General features: G+C 38.0%; 2 protein-coding genes across 7 annotated transcripts in view; one reads left to right on the top strand and one right to left on the bottom strand.

The window, feature by feature from the left end:
- NUP37 (nucleoporin 37) lies at nt 233-25,703 on the bottom strand. Its single transcript, XM_021387500.1, has 10 exons — nt 25,585-25,703; nt 23,514-23,733; nt 22,838-22,962; nt 21,774-21,846; nt 16,502-16,596; nt 4,117-4,207; nt 2,350-2,531; nt 1,797-1,847; nt 1,354-1,447; nt 233-585 (listed from the first exon to the last, which is right to left on the bottom strand). The coding sequence occupies exons 2-10, from the start codon at nt 23,667-23,669 to the stop codon at nt 472-474; spliced, it is 981 nt and encodes a 326-aa protein (XP_021243175.1). The 5' UTR covers nt 23,670-23,733; nt 25,585-25,703; the 3' UTR covers nt 233-471.
- Nucleotides 25,660-26,245, top strand: part of PARPBP (PARP1 binding protein) — a 52,444-nt gene continuing 51,858 nt past the window's right edge. For 5 of the 6 annotated variants that reach the window (XR_002435275.1, XM_021387478.1, XM_021387462.1 and 2 more), the window contains exon 1: nt 25,660-25,782. The gene's annotated coding sequence lies outside the window, so the exon portion shown is untranslated. Of the gene's footprint in view, nt 25,826-26,245 lie in introns of all 6 variants that reach the window. The other variant, XM_021387455.1, reaches the window with a different exon arrangement.

Here is a 26,245-nt window from a genome sequence, read left to right as displayed (position 1 = left end):
GCAAACACATTCACAGACAACATTTTATGAAACATTACTGTATTTCTTTCTTAAAAGATAGTGATGAATCAGGACATTTAAGACAAAGACAAGCGTTCATGATGTAGGCACTCTGTGAACAATTTCAACGTATTTGTGCTGTGTTAACTGAGAGACAACTGAGACTGCTGGATACAAAATCTCTCCAAACAAACAAATCAAAGTTACCATTAAAAATAAACGCCACACCAAATACCATGTTGAAAAATGTGTATATTTAAAGGGAAGTAACACAGGATCAGATATATGGTATCTGATTTTGTCATAGTCACTGCATTTGCAAGCTGAAAAATGAAACACAAAAGGTTTCTTATTTTACTTTCTCTTATGTTCTGCAAATGAATAAATACCAATCCAAAGAGTAAATTCTTAGTTTTACTATGAAAAAGATATCACACTGTAAAGTTCAGTGCTGAAGGCAAATGGTTATTTTTACATTTCTGTTACCCAAAAGAAAATTTTATGATCTCCTCCAACTGCACATAATGGAAGAGTTCTGTGCCATGTCAATCCAGATCCTACAGCTGCAGTACCAGTAAGAATGGGCTTAAAGAAAAAAAAAGGGAGAATATCAGTACAGCTTACCATGTACACCACATATACCAAGTTGCATGAACAAACTCCCACTTACGTAATACTCCTTAAAAAAAAATACAGTTAAAATATATCAGAAATGAAACTGAAAAAACTGATTATCGTTTCCCGTGTTCCAGTAGCTGCTTACTATACTCAAGTAAGATGTAGCAACATCTTTCATTATTTTTATGATCATTATTATTTTAAAGGCATGCTTTCAAACCTAGAAATCTTTTTAAATAAATTACTTCCTGCTATTTAAGCATACTCACAACTAACTGGTATGATTGGAGATATCTTTTACTGTAAGCTCTGCAAAAGTATACTAACTTCAGCAAAATCAAAAATACTCCCTAGGCTTGACATGCACTTGATATATTTCCATGAATAATATAGTTAATTCAAAGCTGAAAAATAAACAATCTGATTTTTGCATTTTTAGAATTAAAAATACTGAAAAATTTATTAAATAACAGGCTACATATGTTCCCCCCCCCCCCCCTTTTGCATAAATGAGACAAAGCAAATAAGTAGATCAAGCAGCCTTTTAAATAACAGGTTAAGTATGGTGTGCAGTTTTTCTATAGCATGAACACCAGACAATAAATCAAACCAATAGGCCCAGAAGCGTTTCTGGATGGCTTTGGCTATTTTTTAATTGTAGCTTTTAGCTAGTTATGACTTTGATTTGAAAAGAATAGATGCAATCCCATCCAATAGCTGAATTCAGAAGTTTACCTGGGGATGTCCTAAATGATGAACAAGGAGTTGAGTAGTTGTCTTTCCTGGATATCCAATGGTTGCAAACAGACTTTCATTCACATGGGACCACCTATGAATAAAAAGAGTATACCTTTCAAATATCCCTATCAGACTACCAGAAGCACACACAATCTGGAGATTTCTCACTTGTTAATTGTGTGAAGCCATCAGATATTCCATTGACAACAAAGAAACTCAGAGAAATGGCTTGTAAATGGTTCACTATCAAAACCCCTCTGTGCATGTTATCGTGTAACAGAAAAAAAATCATGGGTCATTCACAAATTCCACAAAGCTTATAGACCAGGTCCCCCTAAAAATTATTTAGGAGGCACAACTGTCCCCAAACTCACAACTACTTGATTATACATAGATTTATATTAAAAAGAAAAATCACACAATAGAGACAACACTTATACCTGAATAATCTGGCTCGATCAACGTGGACAGGTCTCTTATCCTGTGGGTAACTAAAACAGACATTCCATGTAAAAAACTGTTCTGCAAACAACTACAGATCATATTGTAAGTATCAAAACAATTATTTTAAACACGGAAGGGGAATATAGTGTCTACACTTTGTGAAGAAGTTGATGGAAAAGTTGAGCTTTCCTGCAGCTTACATCTCAGTTTGGAGTAGGAAAACTGAAGTAATTAGTGACTTCATGATGTTTCAACAATTATGTATTTATGACTTAGAATGACATGTTAATAAACAAACTTTACTATGAGATGTAAGCAGGAGAGATGCTGTCTCAAATGGACAAAAAGAAACACCATGTTATTTTAACAGATAGAAGCATGAAAAAGAATGGCAGGAACTGACCTGAACTGATTTTGTAATTTCTGATGAATATTTAGTTATTAACTGAATAGGTGATGTAATACATAGTGCAATTAAATGCTATACTAGCAAAGTAGACACATCTCTTCATGTGCTGGTTAAGGAACAAAGAAAGAAATAGCTCCTACCTGGAACGAGCGATATCCCAAATTAGCCAATCACTTCCAGCAACTGCTCCAATTTTAAGAGTATTCTTCAAACACCAGTCTGCTGACATCAGTGGTGCTTGTTCACACTCAAGGGAGATAATGGCCTGGTGTGTAATTAGATCATAGAATCGTATTGTTCCATTTTTCTCTGCTACCATCAGCTGTAAGAGGAAATAACAGAACCTTGTAAACTTAGCATTCTTAATCTTTTCTACTCTATAGTGAATCTAGAATACTTTCAAGGATGTACTAATATTTGGGCTTTAAATAAGCATTTTTAATTATACTCCTATCACACTGTACAGTGATTACATAATTTTATCTATATTTATGTATACATACATACACGTATATATGTTTTGGTGCTTAGAAGCACCAGTTCTCAACCATTTCCTGTTCTGAGTACAAGGAAGTGACTAACAGAGATTTTGCTGTTCAAGGAACAGACACCGATCGACTTAACGGTAATATCTGGATTCACGCTTACTGATTTTGTATACCAACTAAGCTGCCCAATAGCAAACAAAGCAGCAAGCATTCAATTTTGATGCCACCTGAATCAACAGTTCTCCCAGTTTTCTTAGTAAGGACCGTATATTGGTGGAAAGCATAAGGAGAATACAGATTCTTGCTCCCTGTTGCTATTTAACTATTCTGATACCCGATTTGACTGCTTTTTTTTCCCCCTCTGTTAGAAGCGTGTGTTTTCGTGGTAATCTGAAAAACTATGTGTAGCTACTTAAGGCAGTTACTGACACAAAAGAAATCCTAGATTGCAAGGACTAGACCATTAATGAAGCTGAATAATTTGGTATATATCAACAGACTAATCCTCCCTGGTACAATAAACAGATAAGTACAAAATCATAATTTTTTATTTGATTTTTCAGCACGTTTCACATATTCCAAGCAAGAAAAACAAAACAAAAAATCTCTTGGTAATTTCACAGATATTTGGCTTGCTTTACAGGAGCCTGTTATTGGGGAGTCTTGTTACCGTGACTAATGAAAACTTCTCTCTGATAACAGTAAGTTAACATGCAATCAACAGAATAGTAATCAATGAAGTATGTCATCATGAAAGAGTATTTCTGATAAGAGGGAATGAGGGACTGAGGGTAAAACAAGAAGAAGGAACGTGAGAAGTTACTTATAGTGACTTCACATTAGCAGATCCTACCAATACCCGATTATAATCATAGAACCACAGAATCACAAGGTTGGAAAAGACCTACAAGATCATCTAGTCCAGTCATCCTCCTATCACCATTACTACCCGCTAAGCTATTAAATCATATCTCGTAGCACCTCATCCAGATGCCTCTTGAACTCCACGAGGGATGGTAACTCCACCACCTCCCTGGGCAGGCCACTCCAGTGCCTGACCACTCTTTTTCTCTCAAAGGTTTTCTTTATATCTAATCTAAATCTCCCCATGCGCAACTTGTGGCCATTTCCTCGGGTCCTATTTGTTGTCTGGGAGAAGAGGCCGATCCCCTCCTCAAAACAACCTCCCTTCAGGAAGTTGTAGAGTACAGTGAGGTCTCCCCTGAGCCTCCTCTTCTCCAGACTAAACAATCCCAGCTCCCTCAGCCACTCCTCATAAGACTTGTGCTCTAAACGCCTTATAATGTGCACAGGCTCCCCAAACTTAAGCCTTAGCATAGGATAAAAATTCATAGTTTAGAGAAGTACATCCTCCTGCTATTTTAAAGGTGGTAGTGATGAAGAGCTGCAAATCACAACCTTAAAAGCCTCTTCAGGATGCCAACAAACACTCATTCCAGGAGAACGTAAAACAAAACGGGCCTTCTCATTTCCTTCCAAATCCCAGATCCTAAAGAAAAAAAAAAAAGTATTAAACTATGTATTGGACTGCTAATACGTTAAAATTTGTGCCTCAAAACATTCAACAAAAGAAGTGACCAAAACAAATACTGTTTGTGATTTATCACTTCAAGAAGAAAACTATCTGATAGAACATGTAGAATGAAATGTGCAGATGCTTAACACTTGTGCATAAAAGTCAGTAAAAGAAGCCAGTGCTGAAGATAATGTATTTAAAAAAATGATGAACTGGACACACACCCTCTATATGAAAAGCCAGCATTCAAATAATTTGACAAGCTTAGTTGTCTAGGCATGAAAACTAGATGTACTTTCTCTCTTTATTCATAATTCAATATTGCAGCCTTTGTACTATGGCTCAAGTAACAGACAACACCACAAAGTGGGAAGATCACTGTTGGTCTAGCTGATACAAGCAGCCTAGAATTAAGTACCAAGCAACTTAAATCGTCCACATTACCATGAAAAGGATAAGATGATGCACTAAAGTATTTTGCTTATGCAGTACTTGCATTTTCCTTTTTTTCCCTGATAGGACAAGACTGAATAATGGAAATACAAGAAACTGAAAATGAAGCTAAGGCAAGCATAAGGATTTGTGGCAGAGGTATGCTAGACTACAAAAGGCCTTGGCAAGCTTTCAACAAATAAATCATGTAAGTCAGTTTAGTCTTTTCCTTTAGAAGCACCTGTGGTATGTATAAGGTAGAAATATATATATACACACAATATTAAGTAAAACAGACAACAGAAATATGGATTGACAGGGAAGCATATGTTGAAACACCAAAGCTAGATTAGATGACGATTGGATTTTCTTCGGACACATTCCACATGTGCGTCACTGAGCCGTGAAGCTACTGGGTTTATAAAAATGTAACAAAACCATGTAACAGAGACTATTTGCCTCATAGCTACTGCTCAAATGCCTCTTTTCCTACAAAACCAGCATACAGTTGTGTCTGTCAATTTCAAGCACAGGGCTGTACATCATTAAATGCATTTTCACATGCAAATATATACACCTATCCTTCCTCATTAACACACAAAACCTTAGAAATGGTCAAGTTTTGAAGCACAGTGTTCTGCTCAGTCTTCAGAGTTAGATGAGTGGCTATGTACTATTATTGTTGATTCTAAAAGATTTTTGCTGACTTCCTCCAGACTTTTTCAGTTTATACCTCACCAGGGTGCATAGAGCACTATATTTTAGAGATTACAAAAAACTCTTAAGTAATACATCCTAAGTCTAGACAAAATATATGGGAACAAAGTAAGTCTGTTTAACGAACGATGTTATTTTCTTATGCCAAACCACAACAGATCAAATATTTGTTTTCTCTGTAGAAAATACAGTCTCTAATCTTGAAGGATCAGTGTCCTTATTAAAAAAAAGTCAAAACAAAAACCTGACAACTGTTTAAAAACTGAAATATCTACTTGATTAGGTAATTTAGAAACAGACAATACTTTCTTCTATTGCCAGAAATTTTGCCTTGTAGATTTGTCCAAGTCAAATCAACACTTTGCGTGTGTATTTACTGTGCAGGGAGAAAATTATGATATAACAGAAGATGGTGAATCATTTTGGCCAAAGGAGAATGCCATCATGTTTCCTTCCCTGAAGCGATTGAGGTTATTAGGTGCTAAGACAGAAATTTATGCTTTCTACCTCCCTAACTTTGTTATTTATAAAATGCTAAACTAGTATCTCTTTTTGTCAGAATGTTGAGATTGTTAGTAACATTAGAGAAAGAAAGGAAAAAAAAAGAATAAATGCCCCACATATATTTCCTTTTCATTTATTGATAAATAACATGGTATCATTTAGTTTTGGAAAGAAACAGCCAGTACACATTGAAACAGATCCCTGACTGAATCCATCAAGTCTGTGTTGTTATGGAAAATTGCAATTACAAATACATTTAATTCACACTTCAAAAATATTTCTTAGTGACTAACACAAGTTAAAATCTGCAAAGACCAAAAAGTTAGCCAAACTGAGTTTTTGGTTACTTGGTAATAACCAAATCAGCTACAGATGCTATAAAAACCTTCCAGTTTTCTCCACATTCCTATCACATAAATCTATCTGTAAAGACTGAACCTCTTCGTTTCCATTCAAACCCCATGAAACCTCACTAATATTACCATGTTTCATACCAAAACAAACTACTGTCTATTTTTCCCAAAACATTTTTATTTTTTTGTACCTCTGCATTACATCATCCTTGTATTGATCCTACCCACTCCATCAAGTATTATTGAACAGACTTATTATTGGGTTTGTGGGTTTGTTTTTTAATAGATAAAAAATCCAAAATAACTTAAAGAAGAAAAGTTTGAATAACCACTGTTTAAATGAAGACCAAAGCTGGAATAATGGAAAGCCTCAAAAATTACCTATGTATCTGCTCATTAAATTCATTTAATTTTTAACTAAGGACTGAGAAACTATATTCTGCAGCATGCACAGTATTTAAACTAATACAAAACTAGAGATAGTTACAAATGCCATTCAAGAGAACTCTTTGAATCTTTGTTATATTTCTCTTATCACTCACATTCTATGGGTAAATAAATCATAACTGCAGTTATCTCAAAGCATGGAGCTATTCAAACTACTTTGAAACAACGATATCTTATGTAGTATGCATGAATATAGATAATGGCACGCTGCATATGTGCCAAAACTTTAATCACAAAACAGACTTTTTTTTAAAGTTGGAAAGGTATTCATTAGAGCATCTGAAAACCTGCTTTGTGGCAATGGATATTACCCTTATTCTATATTCGAACTTTCCACATACTGAATAACTCTAACTAGAGAGGAAAACCAAGTTCTAAATGAATAAAAGTCATCATAAGGAATAGTATAAGAACAAAAACATACCGTAACGTTTAGGCATTTCTAAAATCCACAGAAGATGGAAGTTTAAAAAAAAAACCACAACAAAAAAACCCCTATATCTTTCAACATAAGGTTTCCTACAATCTCAGTGAACAAGGTGGAACCATGAAATAACAAGTATCATTCAGCGATTCCTTACCTCAAAGCAGCATCAGCTATCCTTGAACTCAGAGATTACTGCCTGACTCTTAGAAATGACCAACAAGAGTTTTCAATTTTTTTTTAATAACAGCTAACTTAAATATCCTTTACTGAAGTTTCTTTGTATCTCCAGCAGACATATCCCATGTGTGAGTAAAGTCTTGTCACTCCTGAAAAGCCAAGAGAACTATGAAGATGGAAGATTCCTCTTCCAGAGATTACACAAAAAAGGTAAAGAGCTAAATCATTCATCATTGTGCAAAAGGAATGAGAAGATCTCAGCGAAGAAAAATGGAACTGCAGAGATTGGCTAACACTGTGGGGAATACAACCAACAATGGCCTTTGTCTCAGGTCTTTTTTCAACTTCTTATGGAGGTTACCAAAGATTGAAAGAAGATTCTGGGTAGGACATGAAATAACAGAAGGCTCAAGAGGAACCATAAAAATTCCCACTTGCTCTTTGTAAGACAAAGGTATAATGGATAACTTCAAGTAATTCAAAATAAAGAATTTAAGTTTTTATAAATGAAGTAATGCACTGCTCAACTAAGAGAATCTGTTGTAGAATTAGGGAGCAGAGGAACCTACTCAGTTAACTGTGCCAAATGTGCCACAAAAACGGTTGCACTGGGAGAAGTGGAAATTCATCTGCGGTGCTTAACACTAGTCCTCTAGGCAGAACTGACCTAACCATCTCCTGACTCAGCATGTAGGATCCTAAATTTGCACCAGTAGGGCATTTCCTCAATTATTTTTGATCTATGAAATAAATGTGTAAATAGTTTATCAGAAAGCTGACCTGGGTTCACCATTTTCTTCTGGTGGCCAAAGGAACTGTCAATGTTATTAAAAAAGTAGAAATGTGAATCCTTCAGATTTTGGCATTACTATCTATGCTTCCTCTACCTTCTTGTAATATTTACTTGGCTATGCAAGCACCGATCAGTTTTTCACCGGTAACTGTGGGATGGAATCCTGATTATGCCTTGTAGTGCTGGGAGAAGCGTGAGAGGTATGGGAACTGTACATGTACTATCTCAGCTGACTGTTCTTCACCTAATACGCATGCTCAGACTAAGAGAATCGTAGAATCACCAAGGTTGGAAAAGACCTACAAGATCATCCAGTCCAACCATCCACCTGCCACCAATAGTTCTCAGTAGACCACGTCCCTCAACACAACGTCTAAACATTCCTTGAACACCTCCAGGGTCGGTGACTCCACTACCTACCTGGGCAGCCCATTCCAGCGCCTGACCACTCTTTTGGAAAAGTATTATTTCCTAACATCCACCTTGAATCTCCCCTGGCACAGCTTGAGGCTATTCCTGCTCATCCTATCACTAGTTACAAGAGAGAAGAGGCCAACCCTCAGCTCACTAGAACCACTCTTCAAATAGTTATAGAGAGCGATAAGGTCTCCCCTGAACCTCCTCTTCTCCAGACTGAACAATCCCAGCTCCCTCAGCCGCTCCTCATAAGGCTCCAGACCCCTCACCAGCTTCGTCACCCTCCTCTGAACACGCTCCAGGGCCTCAATGTCTTTCTTGCAGTGAGGGGCCCAAAACTGGACGCAGTACTCGAGGGGCGGCCTCACCAGTGCTGAGTACAGAGGGACAATGACTTCCCTACTCCTGCTAGCAACACCATTTCTTACACAAGCCAGGATGCCATTGGCCTTCTTGGACACGTGGGCACACTGCTGGCTCATGTTCAGCTGAATATCGACCAACACCCCCAGGTCTGGTTCCTCTACACAGTATTCCAGCATTGCCTGGTGTTGTTGCGACCAAAGTGCAAGACCCAGCACTTGGTCTTGCTGAACCTCATCCCATTGACTTCATCCCAGAGATCCAGCCTGTCCAGATCTCTCTGTAGGGCCTCTCTACCCCCAGGCAGATCGACACTTCCTGCCAACTTGGTGTCATCTGCAAACTTACTGAGGGTGCATTCAATGTCCTCAGTAACGATATTGAAGAGGACAGGCCCCAGCACCGACCCCTGGGGAACGCCACTCGTGACCGGTTGCCAGCTGGACTTTACTCCATTCACCACCACGCTCTGGGCCCAGCCCTCCAGCCAGTTCTTTACTCAAAGGGTGTACCTGTCCAAGCCGTGGGCTGCCAGCTTCTCCAGGAGAATACCGCAGGAGACAGTGTCAAAGGCTTTGCTGAAGTCAAGGTAGCCCACATCAGCAGCCCTTCCTTCATCCACCAGGCGGGTCCATAGAAGGAGATCGAGTTGGTCAAGCAGGACCTGCCCTTCACAAACCCATGCTGGCTAGGCCTGATTTCCCAGTTGTCCCACACATGCCGTGTGATCTCCCTCAAGACAATCTGCTCCAGAACCTTCCCTGGCACTGAGGTCAGGCTGACAGGCCTGTAGTTCCCCAGATCCTCTGTACGACCCTTCTTGTAGATGGGAGTCACACTGGCAAGTCTCCAGTCTTCTGGGACCTCTCCGGTTGACCAGGAACACTGATAGATGATGGAAAGTGGCTTGGCTATCACCTCCACCAGTTCCCTCAGCACTCTCGGATGGATCTTGTCCAGCCCCATGGACTTGTGGCAGTCCAGGTGGAGTAGTAGGTCTCTGACTGTTTCCTCCTGAATCATGGGGAGTTTATTCCGCTTCCCATCTGAGACTTCCTGGTCAGAGAATGGAGTACCCTGAAGATAACTGGCCTGATTTTTAAAGGCAGACGTAAAGAAGGCATTGAGAACCTCAGCCTTTTCCTTATCCTCAGTGGACAAAAGAGAAACTAATGCATGCTAGTATTATTCCTGCAATACCCTTACAGTTACCTAAAGCAAAGGCAGAGTCTAAGCACTATTTTCACAATAACATAAAGCTTCAGTTGTATTTTTTCAACCAATAAAATTAGTTGTTCGGAGTTATCAGTGTAGACCACCTAGAACTAAATGCTTCTGAGGGCTGACCATTACTGGAAACTAAACTATAATTTTGCCAGTGCGTTTCTAGAACATACGGTAACTGCCAAACAAATCAAATGCAATGATTTATATTTAAAACAATTCATATGCTAGACTACATTCTAGGACTGTGTGACCCTTAACATAAGTCATAACATGTCACACAGGAAATTGCTACCATTTCATAAATTTCTCTGAATATTTTTAAGACTTTGTAACTAAAGGCTTATTCATCCATACCTAAGATCAGACTGAAATAACATTCCAAACATTTGATTTGGAAAGTGATTTCTTTTTCTTTTCTTTTTTTATGCTGACTGGATACTATAGTAGGAGACTGGTTAATACTTGTAAAGTGATTGTAAAGCACAACCAAAATTGTTGGTTAATACTTGGCTCACGACTGTAAAGTATAACAGAAATCCTGGATGACTTCATATGGGAAACCTACAGGGATATGTACAAAAAGCATGCAAAGCAAAAGACTAAAGCGCTAAAAATAATCCAAGGCCTTCATTTATTTTCATCAATTATAATGCATAACTATCTTGATAAATGTGATCAGCATACCTCAAAAAAGATGAACATTTTGGTATGACATTTAGAGTATGAAGGGAAACTGGGGAATTCTGCCACAAGAAACACATTAAGATAGAATAACATGGAATAAAATACTCTCTATTTTTCACAATCTATAACTGAGTGCACTAATAGGAAGATACAAACAACAACTTGGTGGAAGAATTAAGTGAGAATGGCAACTTTTCAATATGACCAAAGACTGAATCAAGTTAAGATAGGTGCAATAAGTACAGGCAACATATTAAAAAGCACATGACAAAAAAAATAAACAAACAAAGCAATAAACAAGAGTTATCACTGTTTTTCCTGACTACTGTCTAGTGAATTACCTATGCAATACAACTAAGACATAAGTGTATCATATAAACAAACACACTACAGGTCCAAAAAAAAAAACAAAAAACCACACATAAAAAGCACCACAATAAGTTTTGTGATTCTATAGCTAATTTGGCTTTCAGTGATATCAAACCTTCCCCATGAATGTCTATATAGGAACTAAATCTAACTTTCCAATCACAGAATATCATGTTAGAAGGGACCCACATGGATCTTCGAGTCCAACTCCAGGCTCCACACAGGACCACCCAAAATTCAAACCATATTTCTGAGAGCATTGTCGAAACGCTTTTTGAACTCCAGCAGGTGAGGGGCTACGACCACTTCCACGAAAAGTGACCATGAGAAATTGCCATGCTGCCACTATTAGAGTCCTGACACTGACAGTAAATCTTTTAGTTCAGTAAGGAAGGAGCATGAGGTAGTTACCAATTAGATTCAAAATCCACCTCTGCAGTCTGGCCCAGCAGCTTAACATTCATGTTCATTTTTAGGATGCAGATCAGACTAGTGATTTTTAACAGGATGATATTTTACATGAAATAATTCAAGAAATATTAGATAGTGTCGAGACCAACCAACAGCTAAGTCGTGTCAAGCTCATGTTTCTCAAACATATTCCGTGTACTTTTTACAGGAGCTTTATTAAGTATCAGAAAAAAACGATTTGTACATATGAATCCCTGCAGAACCATATCGTGAAAATATTCAGAGTTCATATATATATATATATTTTAAAGACTGGTGCACAGAGGGCTCCACTCACTGAGTTCTTACTAGTAGATTGGGATGCAGGTGCTCCTACACTTTGTGCCAATGTTCAGTGTATAAAAGAAATGTATGATGCTTTCAGACTTTAAGGCATTAAATTCTCTAAAGCTACCATAAAAGATTTTTTTTTCTTATTCTCTAAACAAGCTCCTATGACACCAAGAAATCAACAAGATTTAAAGGAAAAGAATGAGATTACCATTTCCAGGTGCATGGCTTTCAGAAATGTATAGAAAAAGGCAAATAATATATTTATTTTCACATATTTACTTTTATTTTTACTTTAACTGTGCTCCATGTTAGCACATTTGACTTATCAATAAACCAAATTTACATTTTTAATACTAAATCAATAATTTAACAACTGTTATTTTAGATATTTTCTCTACCAGTGGTATTCAAATTAAAACTTTGCAGTCAAACTTCAAAAATATTTTTTCTATTTTTAATGAAAGTGTAAAGCAATTATGAAATGCTTAAAAAAGTGAAACAGAGGAAACTGTCCTGCGAATTCTTCATTGTTAATTTACATTCAATAAAAGTAAAATGTGAAAATTACAATATTTTGCCAAAAATATACCTTACTACATCCTTGAGCACAGTTTCATTCTTATTGGAATACAGCTACCCTTGGGACACAATCAAGAAGGTAACAAATGATATACAGAACCTGGGGTTTTAATTTTTCAATCAACTTTGCAGATGTAGTTTTTTGCAGCTAAGGGAATTTTGATCACTAATACAAACACAGTTGTGAGTACCCACAACATGGTGGGGGTTTATGAATCTTTCAAAAGTGTCTTATTTCAGAAAAGAAATATTTTCTAACGCTGTATTATTTTTGAGATTGTCAGTGTAGAGAAACGTGAGATTTTTAATTAATTTATGTTTTTAACCTTGAATTTACAAACCAAAACTACTTCTTTTGTCTACGAGTACACTTCTGTTCACAACTACATAGCATAAATGGCTACAGCAATTATTTGTACGCAACAGTATTTTCAGTACTCTTTCATAATCAGTTCTACTTTGCAGCTGGTCTCATGTTACAATACCAATAAAATGACATAAAAGAAGCAACAAGAATCCCTGAACTACATGGTATCAATGTAAGGGTAAGACACTGAATATAATACCACACCCTCTTTTCAACAAGCATCTGACTTACGCTGTCCTCCAACAAGAAGAAAAAAAAGACCAAACTCAGCTACAAAACGTCACTGTTGCAGTAGCTTGTGGCAAGACCATTTAACACCTGAAAACTCATGTCCACAGCAAGTTGCTAAACTTACTGCTGAGTAAAAACAAGGGAAGATCTCAATATGTCCATAACAATGTACGTACTGAGATGTAGTGTTAATTACTTCAAGACACAGAAGTGGAACTCTGACAGAATAATACTGAAATACTTGAAACTCCATGTTCTTATGCTAATTGTTCTAGTACTTCATTTCAAAGGTATTAACAGATGATGTATCCTGAGAAAAAATTCAGGGTAGAAACTAAACACAGACAGAAAAACTATTTGTCTTCTTACATTACTGCTGAAGCAGATTACACAGTAAGTAAGGAATGATTTTGGTAAGTCTGAGGGAATGCATTTTCCATTAGTTTTGAAAGTGTAACCTTTAAATTCAATAAAAAAAAAATGTCTTCATGCTCCACATGCATGAATGGAAAAAAATAAGAACTCAAGTAGCCAAAAAAAAAAAAAAAAAAGTAACTTACTTCCCATGGCTGTTAGCCACAGACTTTACGGTTTACTGCATAATGGCCTTACAAGGTTTCCAAGCTCAACTCTTGACAGTATACATTAATTAAATCAGTTGTATTTCCTTTTAATTTAGTATCAATTAGCCTATTGGTTTTAAAACAGTTGTCTTTCATACCAGGAACACTGATCATTTCATAAAACAAACAAAACATGCCTCATTTTCCAATAGCTCTTTGCTGAATAAACCCAACACCAGTTTAGACTCAGTGAAGAAATCAAGAATATAGAATAAACCAAAACAAGCTAAGAATATAAAGTCATACACATTTCTACTACTCATTCCTAATGATTTTATTGGAAATATGGACAGAGCAGCTCTTAAAAATCTGCCCAGTGGTCAGAGTACTATTTCTGAATTCCCTAGAGGCATTTAAAAATCACAGGCCTTTTAGATTTTAAATTTGAGAACAGAGTAACTCAGCTAAAGCTAATAGACCGTGATTTATACTAGCTGATGATCTGCCCTTTACAAAATCTTGTACACAGAATCATCATCCCAGCAGTTATTCCCTTTTCTCTTAGCAGGTAGCAGATTGCTTCAGACACAAGACCTTTTCCTTTTGAAATTTCCAATTTCAACTAATAAATGGCCTTTTTGTTTTTTTTAACCCGAGTCTTAACTGGTCATTTCTATAGCAATCAATACGGTGATGACTTCACATAATCAGAGAAAAACTAAAATAGTTCCTTAATTGAGACAACTTTTGTATTCTCACAGCTATATCAAGAAAAGTCAAAGCCACTATATGCAATGACTTGTTAAGCCTGCACAGCTGCCAACCTACTCTCTTGAAATCTGAGCTGCGTTGTATGGATGTAGAGCAGCAGCGTTATAGATTCATGTGCATCATCAGAACTGGAGGATGAGGGATGTTTTAACAAGTAGTACAAGTTTTTCCAAAACCTTAACCAGTGTTTTTCCAGAGTATTTAACTATTTTTCGCCTGTATTTCATTATTTGCAATTGGAAATAAATGGATTTGGAATAACTACAATAATTGCATTATAAGCTGTCTGTATGACTGTATTAGTAGGACACTGCCCTTAGGTGACATATTCGCAACTGCCAGTAAGGCTAATAGGTTTGTGTAAGTGGACAAGTTCACAGGGGTATACCGATTTTAAACTTGACTTAGCTGATGACAGAATGGATGGATAGAGTCTGCATGGTTCAGGGCTGAGCTATGCATGCATTATGTCTCCTATTCACAGATTTTTTTTTTTTCTTTCCCAACAGGGGAAATTGACAGCACACATAATCAGAGAGTAACCCAAGCTGGAAGGGACTGCACAGAACATCAAGCCCAACCCCCGGATCCACACAGCACTACCTAAAAATTAAATAGTATGCCTGATAGTAGTGTCCAAATGTTTCTAGAACACTGGCAGCTTGGTGCTGTGACCACAACCCTGTGCAGCCTGTTCCATGCCCACTGCCCCCTGGTGCAGAACCTGTCCCTAACCCCCAGCTGCCCCTCCCCTCACACAGCTCCATGCCATTCCCTTGGGCCCTGTCGCTGTCACCAGAGAGCAGAGCTCAGCGCTCCCTGTGAGGAGCTGAAACACCCATGAAGCCTCTCCTCAGCCTCTTCTCCAGGCTAAACAACCCAAGAGACATCAGCTACTCCTCATTTATCTTGCCCTCTAGAACTCTCTTCACCTACAGAGCCCTCCTCTGGATGCCCTCTAATAGTTTCATGACACCCTCATATTGAGGTGCCCCAAACCGCATCCAGTGCTTGACGTGAGACTGCTCAGTACAGAGCAGAACAGGACAACACCTTCCTTTGCCCAGAGGCAGTGCTGGGCCTGGGGCACCCCAGGGTACACTTGGCCCTTTTGGCTGCCAGGGCACACTGCTGGCTCATGTTCAACTTGTTGTCAATCAGAAACCCCAGATTCATTTTCATGGGGCTGCTCTCCAGCCTCTCATCCCCATCTGTACGTATACCTACGATTCTCCTATACCAGCTACTGAATTCAGCACTTGCTCTTTTTAAACTGCCTGTGTCCGGCGATTGCCCGGCCCTCCAATTCATCAACATTTCTCTGCAAGGCCTCTCTACTACAGAGGGAGTCAACAGCTCCTTCCAGTTTAGTATTATATGCAAATTGCATGTACACTTAACTCCTGCATTCAGATCACTTACGATAACATTAAAGAGAACGAGTCCTAAAGAGGAGCCCTGCAAAACCTCTCTGGTAACTGGCCGCTTGTTGTAACCCACAAAATGTAACCCCATTTACTATAACCCTTCAAGTCTAATCTCTCAGCCAATTGCTCATCCACTGCATTACACTGCATTTTTGTGTAGCTGCATGCTGGACATTTTGTCCAGAAGGATACTGTGAGAAACAGTAGCCAAAGCTTTGCAGGAATCCAAAATGATTAGGGCAACTGGCTTTCCCTGGTCAGTTAGGTGGATAACTTTGTCACATAAAGGAAATCAAGTGAGTTAAACAGGACTTTTCCCCTCATGAACCCATGCTGGCTGTGATCAGTGACCGCACTGTCTTTTAGGTGTTTTTCAATAACCCTTAAAATAATTTTCTCCATAATTCCAAGACAGAACAGTTCTCATTTATCTATTAGGTTCAAAATAGTGCTTTGAAAAACAAACAAACAAAAAAGAAGCCAAAACACAAGAAACAAATGAAAACCCCCATAACCCAGTTAACAATACTCATTTTCCCTTTTAAAATGAAGGCTCAATAAAAATTAAATCAGTGAGCACAAAAAGCACGTAGTAAAAAAAAGTAAGAATGTAAATATATACACAGAAAAAAGCCAATGCTACTATTCAAATGATGTTCTGAACTAAATACATACCTGCAGGTGTGATCATCACTTACACTTGCAACTTCTTGACCTTCTTTAGGAGCAAACACCAGGTCATTAACATAATCTGAGTGGCCATCAAATGTCTGCCAATCAGAAAAAAAGAAATAGCTTTACTTTAGAGTTGACAGTTCCATCCATCAACAATGCATTAAATAGACCCACACAATTCAAACCGTAAAATGTGTGAGTGTAAAATAAAGATATCACTGTACATGGAAGGGAAAAAAATACTCATTAGTAAAACCGGAGATCTTTAAAATCTCTAACTCATGAACATTCATACTGCAGGTGGACAAACCTCTACTACTTAATCCTTTAAGTTATTGTGAAGGTCAGATTGATGCTCTTGTTTGACAGAGTTAAGTGGATTGCACCAGAACTGTTTTCTTAATTTTTAACCACTGAATTTTGAAGGTACAGAAGTCAGACAGAAAGAGGAAAACAGTCAAGAAGTAAACGTACACATGAACTATATATCTTGAAGAACTCTGACTACTTGTACATAACTCTCATCTCTGAATAAGAGTTCTTAATACAAAGTCCTTCGAGTAACAAGAGGTTCCTTTTTCCGAGGGAGCAATAAACCAGTCATTTGTCCAGTATATTCCCTTTCCCAAGCAGTTAGCACAAAAAAAGCTCAAGAGCAGATGGCAAAGGATCAAAAGATGAAAGGCAAAAGAATAAAAAGGTGAAAAGTCTCAACGAAAGAACATGTAACAGAGGATAAAGCATGCTGAAGGCTTTAAGAAAATCGAAAGTGAGGAGCACATGAAAAATAAGCAAGCCACACAACATCATAGCAATTAATCACAATTTCTGTTAAATATTTGAGAAGAACAGACATAGCACCTTGTGCTCTTTGCTTTATACTCTTGTGCTGAAGAATAAGGAAAAGAGGGTATAGCGCAGTCTTACTGTAAAGTTAATAGATCATCCATTCTCACATAATAGGATGTGAGCACCCATGGTGTGAACGTATAGCTAAACTGTCACTAAAACCCAAACATCTATAGTTGTATCAAAAAGGATAAAGCCATTTCAAAGGGAACTATTACTATGTAATTGTTCTCAGATGAAATTATTAATGATGACGTATTTATTTCCAAGTACCAAGAATAGTTCATCTATAATGAAAACCAACATAGCAACACAAGTTCTCTGAATGAAAAGTAGAATGCCAGTTATTAGTAAAAGTTGGTAATTTTTTTTTATATACTTTGAAGGCTTTTCAGCTTTCCAGTGTTTGCCCGTAATACCAAGATGCCTTTTCTTTCTCCATTCTATTAATCATTTCATATGTACCTACAGACATCAGAAATCTTTTAAGCTTTACAATATCTTTAAAACCTACATTAAAGAACAGATATACATATAGCATTAAGCAAGTATGCAAAACGCATCTCACCCAGGGTCCAATCAAAATTTGAAGTACTTTCAAATTCATTCACGTGGTTCCTAGGTACAAATAATTCATCTCTGGTCTCACTAAAACATCTGTAGCTAATAAAGATCAGTTTGGTCAACCTGAGGACTTGTATGTGCTTTCTCTCATTACGGCCTCACTTAAATTCGAGGTCAGCCTGTTCCATCCTCTTCACTCCCAATGAGTAAATCACAAGGCATGGCTGCTTTTGTTTTGCCCAGCAAAGTATCATAAATAAGACAAAAAAAAAATCCACTACATAATGGCATGACATGAAGAGGTTACAAAGGAAAAAAAGGTCAAATGAAAACAATCATCTCTACAGTTTTCTAAAAGGAAAAAAATCAGTCTCTTATGTGTTTGTTACTCAGAATGATCTACACAACTGATTAATAAAAAATGAAAAATAATAAATCTGTAAAGCATGCACAATAACTAAGCTCCCCCTCTAAAAAGTTATGAATGCCTCATCAATTCAATACAAAGCCATTTTCAGCAGTCAACTTTTTTTTCCCCCAATAGGCCATAATTTTAACCAAACCTTGTGGATTTTATAAGAATACATCCTTAGATGATGCTAAACTATTTAGACAGAAATGCAAGTCTTCTAAAAATTTCAGCATTCCGAATTCAAATATCCTACCTCATTTTACATCCACAGTTCTGATGAAATATGCTTTTTATTAAATAAAATTTGAAGCAGAAGGAAGCCACAATTCATTTCCAAATGAAAACCTCAGAACAAGAAAAGATTTCACAAAGATCCATCAGTCGTATTTTACCTTTTGTTTGTTGTTCTGGGATTGATCCAACCCATAAATTTTGGATTAGTAGTGCTGACAAAGTAATGGAAAACTCAGTGTGCTTGAAGTTCATTGTTGATAATTACATCAAGACAGTTTTTCCACTGGGCAAAAAGAGTAAGATTACCCTGTCTATCCCTCCAGAAGCAACACATTAATTGTTTACTATAGAAGACAAAATGTTCAGAGATTACGTTTTGACTGCAATCACATAATTCCTTCAGCCTTCTTGCACATTCTGTACCTGTCTTGAAAATCTCTTGTGTAAAGTGTGCACCATACAATGGATCAAAGTCTTGCATGAGTTCATAAAGCACTCAACCTCAGGCTTATGAAATAGCTTTTCTGAGGTTTCAATTGACTAATGCTATGAAATAATTGTATCAAACTGTTTAGAATTAACTCAGTACAGCTCACAGAGTATTTGGGAACACTTGAGATTTGAAAATACTGTACCATAGGGGTTAGGTGTTACTTTTTTCTTAGCGAGAAATATACAGTTCAGCGGTCATCTGGGTTAAATACATTAAGATGATTACCCAGAGAGAGTATTTTCCCCACTTTTTAATCAAACAAACATGCACAAAAAAATCGGAACATACTCTCATTTAAACACACTACAATGAATTTTTCACTAATAAGATCCTAACTGTTTAGATAACAATCTACACTTCCAGCTGTTTGCTGATTACTTTAAACACTAAATCAAGCCTGATCCAGCAACGGCACCGATTTTCACTTTTTCTTCAGTCTTAGACTAAGAGCTTCACTAAGGAAGTACTAAGTTCAAGTGACAAAATTGGCATAAACAGAATATCTTTATTACTAAATTCTAGTCAACAGTATTTATTTGTATTGCATAAACCCCAAAAGGATGTAAGTATTATGTTGTGTCAAAAATGAAGAAGCATCCATGACATCTTTAGCTGAAAAATAAAATAAAATCAAACTTTATGATCCCTCTAGCTGCATTGGACACTGGAGTAGCTTATTTATCTCAACTGGAGTTCAGTTAAATTACTATGGCTGTTTCATTTTGGGTAAAAATAACCTCTATAATTCTAGAATTTATAGGTGGAGTCTTTCAGTCTAAATACTATATTCTCATATCAACCTCCTGTTGTATTAATACGTTCTCTGTGTTCTCAACATTCACTGTCTGTCATAAAAAATATTCTGATGTGTTAGGCAATGGACTTCTGCATAGAAGTATGCAATGCATACTTCTGCAGTAGAAGCTTATAACTGCAAGTTGTGCAGTTTCTATTAGAAAGAAGTCCTAAGGACGAGAGATTCTGCAAATAATCTTTTTGTATAAAAAATAATTGTTGTCTTAATAGAAATGTAAGTGTGGCAATTTGATTTATTTGTAGGCACCTAGTCAAAGCTACTGTGTAACTAATTGCCCTAAGTGCATGTTTTAAAGTTTCATTTGTGTTGGTCAGACACCAGAAAAAAGTCTCGTCAAAACTAGGAAAACTGTAACCCATCACAGAAATTCTATTCTGAAAAAAAAAACAGGACTCAGACTGTGCTGAGTTGTACCCTTTGCTTCTATGGTTTTAATATTGATAGTAAGCTAGAAAATAATTGTGTCAGGCATATTCAAAATAATTATTTTAGAAGTTTGCTGTTTATAATCTCATTCTAATTAGTAATGAATAGCTTAATAGAATTCCTCTTTAGAATAGACTTGTTTATTTGAACTTGTAATTCAGAAGCTTAAGCTAATGAATTACTAAAGGTGTGTTTATGTGAAGATACATTACTGATTATTTCTCTGGAAGCAATGTGATCTTACTCAGCAAAACAGCATATCCCACTGAGAATTCCTAGTGCTGGACTGGGTTAGATTGTTGCAAACTGAAAGCTAGTACAGCCATGAAGTCTGGTCTGAATGGTCCTTTTGCTAAGGACCAGATGATACACAACAGCTGAATTGAATGAGATTCAACATTCAGAACAGCCCTGCAGAGAAGGACTTGGCGGTTCTGGTGAATGAAAAGCCGGACACGAGCCAGCAGCGTATGCCTGCAGGCTGGAAGGCCAACTGTATCCTGGGTTGCATCAAAAGAGGGGTGGCCAGCAAGGAGAGGGAGGTGGTTGTCTCCCTTTACTCTGTCCTCATGAGGCTCCATGCGGCATCCCCAGCATAGAGAGCTGTTGGAGAGGGTCCAGAGAAGGGTCACAAAGATGATCAAAGGGTTGGAGTAACCCCCCTACCAAGAAAGGCTGTGGGTTTGTTTCACCTAGAGAAGAGAAGGCTCCAGGGAGATCTCATTGCAGCCTTCCAGTATTTAAAGAGAGTTTATAAACAAGATGCAGCATAACTTTTTACACACACTGATAGCGATAGGACAAGGAAGAATGACTTTAAACTAAAAGACAGAAGATTTAGGTTAGATGTTAGGGAGAAATTCTTTACTCATGTTTCAAATTCAAAATTTTAAAGTAGATATCCAAGTGATGTAGGAGTCAGTCATCTATGTCTATCGATGCCTTACAAACGAGAAATCTCAGTATTTAGACCTGACGTCTCTTACATAACTTGTTTAAGAACACTACACTGAAAGAACAGAAAGCGAAAACGCATCTGAAGTAGAAACTTCCTTTATTTTAAAAGTGATGGTCCGTGGACATGTTTTCTGAGCTGTCTGCAGTTATGTACTTAATTCAGTATTCTTTAAATTTTCTACTGTATTAAATAGTATCATTACTACTTTCCAATTCCCAATAAAAGAGAGAGATCAGTAAAGCCACCTTCCATAAGAGAGGAGTCCAGTAACCAATACAACATAATACTTTACAGGTCTCTATGTAAAGGAACCTTTTCCAACACAGTACTTGAAATTCAGCTGTACAATATTCTGATCATGAATATATTTTGGACCACGCATAAGCCTCCTAGAGATGATGGGTCTGCCACAGTTTAGTGCTCTACCTCATCTAGGACATTAAACAAAGTGAGGCAGAAGGGTAATTAGACTCCACTAGAGAATAAAGAAATATTTAAAATGAACTGTGTTGCCCTTACCTTATACTCATTCTTGTCCTGCAGATCAGAAGTAAATAGCCTTAACTTCCTATCAGAAGCTGCTGTACAAAACCTACATTCAAAAAACAAAAAAAAGCCCTTGGGTCAATCAGCACCACAATAACTGACTTTAAACAAACAAATAAGAGTTTCAGCCCAGTTTAAGCCTGTAAAACCACATGAAAAAGAAAATTCAGACTTTTATATAAACAAAAACATAAATTCTAATTTTTCTGCTTTGGCAACAAGCATTCAGAGATATAATCAGAACTTCTCTGTAAAAAAAACTGTATCAAGTACAAAAAAAATATTTTTTATTGGAAAAAAATGCAAAATATTTTACAAATCTAAATCTGAATCAACTATGAATTACCTGAAATCTCTCTCATAATTTCCTCCAAGCTACGTTTCAATGGCAATTAAGAGTCTGACAGTAAAAAAGAACACTTATTACCAGTGTTATAAATATTTAAGCATTAAGTTATTAACCAGTTTCTAACTTGTTTTAGACAGAAGACTGTAAAAGCATGCAGCAGTAGGCAACCATCATAGTTTCAAAGAGACTTACTAGCTACTGAGAACTTTTTAATTCTTGTTAAGTGCATATTTAATAATTAGCCATCTTCCTAGACTAACAGCTTGCCAAGTCTCACAAACAGCATTTGACTTACTCCTAAACACAGTTCTATGGAGAACACTACACGTAACTTTATAAAGAATGAGATTACTAAAATGGCCTACAAGGTATTCTTAAAATTCCTTCTTCAGAGACATACAACAGAAGGACCAACTATATTTTAGGTCCATTAAGTTGATGAATAAGGAAAAAATTGTACTATTCACTGTTGAGTCACTGCAGGGAGAGAAGGGCAAGGAGCTCAGGAAGCAGAACAAATCAAGGATAAGTAAGAACAAAACTGCTGTACTAATGATGTTCAGGGATTTTACTAGCAATTTCTTCAGAGTTAGATTACACGCAAACAGTTTAAACTTAGTTCAATATTAAGGACTCAGGGAAAACAGATAAATGACAAAGATTTGTTGTACTCAATTATTCTAAATACCTTATCTGGGGAGGTAAAGCATCAAGTCTAGTTTCTGGACTCCATGCTATGGCATCAACTCGGATTCCATGATGAAACGTTCTTAGTGTCTTATACTGAATGCCATCCACTTCTGCATCCTCTTCCTACAGAAATATTACAGTTAGCTAATCCAGAATAACATCTTCATGACTTCTAACAATTTGGATCGATATGAAATGGAAAGGCTTTCAAAGTTTGATGTATCTGCTGCAATAAAGAATTTACTGGAAATACGTGAAAAATCCATGAAATGATTCCAGTCTCAAGTCAGAGTCCAATATTGAGCATAAAAATCAAGAGATTTGTGCTACAAATATGAAGTTACTATTTCCAAAGCTATCTGCTTGAGCTCCTAGACAGTATCTCTTGCAAATGCTGGTGACTGCTAAAACTAGGTTATCTTCCAGAAGGGAAGTCCTTCTTTCACTGCATTCAACTCGAAAGGCATACCAGCAGGACAGTATTTTATACTAATTTGTATTTAAGAAATATCCCAGATTCACTAATGTAGTAGTTAATTAATCTAGTAAACAAGTACAGTGCTCCTTGGTAAAATTGGAAGAAGAGAAGACAGGAAAGCAACTTTAGTCAGCTTCGGGCTTTGCCAGAAGTGCTGGCAGAGCTTCAGGAAGAAATGAATAAAATGCACACTAACCTGAAATCTGCATGTCCCAACAACTACATAATTATTGCCACCATATGCAATGAGGGAGCATGCATCTCCACTATCAAAAGGATTGAATTTTATCACATGCACATAATCTTCACAGTCCACAGTGTAAGCAGCATTTCTAAGAGAATCTTGCTTCATTTTCAGGGAACTATATCGAGGTATCACAGAAGTGATGTCTTTTCCAGGATGAAAGTCTACATTCCTATATGGAAAGTATTAAAAACACGTATTACACATTCACATAAAGAAAAAAAAAGTACTTGTGGCACAACAAATCAAAATTACCTATAATGCTGTATTTATGGACCCAAAAGGTCAAATTAAGCTCACTATTTATAGATTTAGCACATCAATTCCAACAGTCAAGGAATTAACTAGGCTAATTAACCTAAATAACTAGCATATATTCAAAGCTGCTTCTAGAGACTTCCTCAGTAACTGCAGATTTTGTGCTACTGCTGGCAACCTAACAGCAAGATGAGGTTAACTTTACACACCAGAGAAGTCACATTCAGAATGCTTAAGTTTTCAACTAGACGACAGAAAATGATGCATTGTTACCTTTAAATTCTCTACTCTGTTGTACCTCTTTTAAAGGACAGCGGGTATCCAACTAAAAGCAGAATTAAGACTGCAAAATTGCAAGTGAGAACACTGTCTTGCAGAATATTTAAACATGGTTTCATGAATTCAGTCAACTCATCTGCATACTGAGCAGAGCCCCTGTGCTTCTGTACTTGAACAAAAGTAGTTAGTTTTCATATGGAGCTAAAGTATACCTCAGAATTAGTGCTTTCCAGTATTCAAGCACTTTTCAAATCTGTTAGGCTCCTGTGCTGGCACCAAAGCAGCTTAGATACACAACAGATTCTGGAACCATTCCCCTTAATCCCAGTGAATATTTTATATTGGTTTATGCCTTTTAGAAAATCACATTTTTTTTCTGTAGCAACATGGAAAAATAGTTTTAAATTTCTCGGTGTATTTTGCTGTGTTAATGACCTGAAGGTCTCAGCGTCCAAGTCAGAACGTTTTGCTTGGGTGCTACCACGGTTTGACTTGGACATCACATAGACACAGAGAGGCTCCCCATATCTGCAATGCTTATTTATTAATTAGCATGATATGCTACCCCATTAACATATATGCTGCAGTCATACAACTTGCATAGATTCGGTCCTAACACAACTTTTACTAACCCAATCTGTAATTGTCTTCCTTAAAGCCTTCCCAACGACACAGAATCTAGATATAGCGTTGAGAGACATGGTTTAGTGGGGTTACTGGTGGTAGGTGGATGGTTGGACTGGATGATCTTGTAGGTCTTTTCCAACCTAGCTAATTCTATGATTCTATGATTCTAATTGTAGAATCACATCAGTTCGAAGGGACCGTTAAAGGCCATCTGGTCCAACTCCCCTGCAATGAACAGGGGCACCACAGCTAGATCAGATGCTCAGAGCCCCTCCAGCCTGACCTTGGATGTTTCCAGGGATGGAGCATCTATCACCTCTCTGGGCAACCTGTGCCAGTGCCTCACCACTCTTAATTTTTCCATTACGACCAACCTAAATCTCCTCTCTTCCAGTCTGAGATCATTTTGTCTTGCTCTATCGCAACACACCCAATAGAGTTCATCCCCTTTTCTTACAGACCCCCCTCTAGATACAGAGAGACCACTGCCAAGTTTCCCAGAGCCTTGCCTTCTCCAGGCTGCACAGCTCCAGCTCCCTCAGCCTGGGAATACCAACTTGAGACCAACTTTAACTAAAAATCCCCCCGATGCTGCTAGCTTCATTCTTTAAGGAATCACCACTCGGACAACTGCACCGCGCAGGTGCTCATTAACCACCCCCCTCACACATACATCTCCTTGCTCTTCCCTTCAGGGCTCATCAAGGCTCGCTGAGACCGTGCGGCCCCACAACGCTACAGGCGCTCAGGAGACGTCCCAACCCCCTCCCCGCGGCCACGCCAACCCCGCTCCCGGGCCGGCCCGAGCAAAGCTCTGCTCTCCCTCCCCCCCTCCCGCTGCAGGCCATCCCGCACGCACCTCCGCAGCCCCGGCCGCCCCGCACACGCTACTCCCGCCACCCGGCACCTCCCGCCCAGGGGCCGCCGTGCGCTTCCGGGTCAGGCGAGCGCTCCCCATTGGGCGGCTGCCGAGGGTTTAAACGAAAACCGCCGATAAAGGCGGCTGGGACTGCTGAGCGGATGGTGGAGCGCTGGGTCTTATCCCCCGGTTGTGCAGGTAGTGGCTACAGGCGAGCCCCAGCCGGCTGAGAGGGGCTTGGGTACGGAGTACAGCAGCTTGACTCACTCAAAAGGGGAGCGACTCTAGAGATGTATAGCAATAGAATGATTTTATATCGAGAGAGGGGAGATTGGGATTAGAGGGTAGAGGGAAATTTTTCACTCAGAGGGTGGTAAGACACTGCCTAGAGAAGCTGTGGGTTTCCCGGCCCTGGAGGTGTTCAGGGCTGGGTGGGATGGGCCATGGGCAGCCTGAGCTGGTGGGTGGCAACTGAAACTGGTACAGAAACTCGCTGCCAAAGGGAATACGATGACTTAGGGAAGGGAATTTTAAAAAAAGAAAACTTTGTATTTAGGTAGCAAATATATTCAGAGGTGTCTTCATCACCGAGTTTTGGAAACAATAGTGAATCTCTTGCTTAAGTGTGGAAACCATTCTAATAGATGCTGGTCTGAAGATA

This window comes from Numida meleagris, chromosome 1 (assembly GCF_002078875.1).
Source record: "Numida meleagris isolate 19003 breed g44 Domestic line chromosome 1, NumMel1.0, whole genome shotgun sequence".
Lineage (NCBI taxonomy): Eukaryota > Metazoa > Chordata > Aves > Galliformes > Numididae > Numida > Numida meleagris.
The sequence above is the reverse complement of the archived record's forward strand: the minus strand, read 5'-3'. Positions and strand labels throughout refer to the sequence as shown.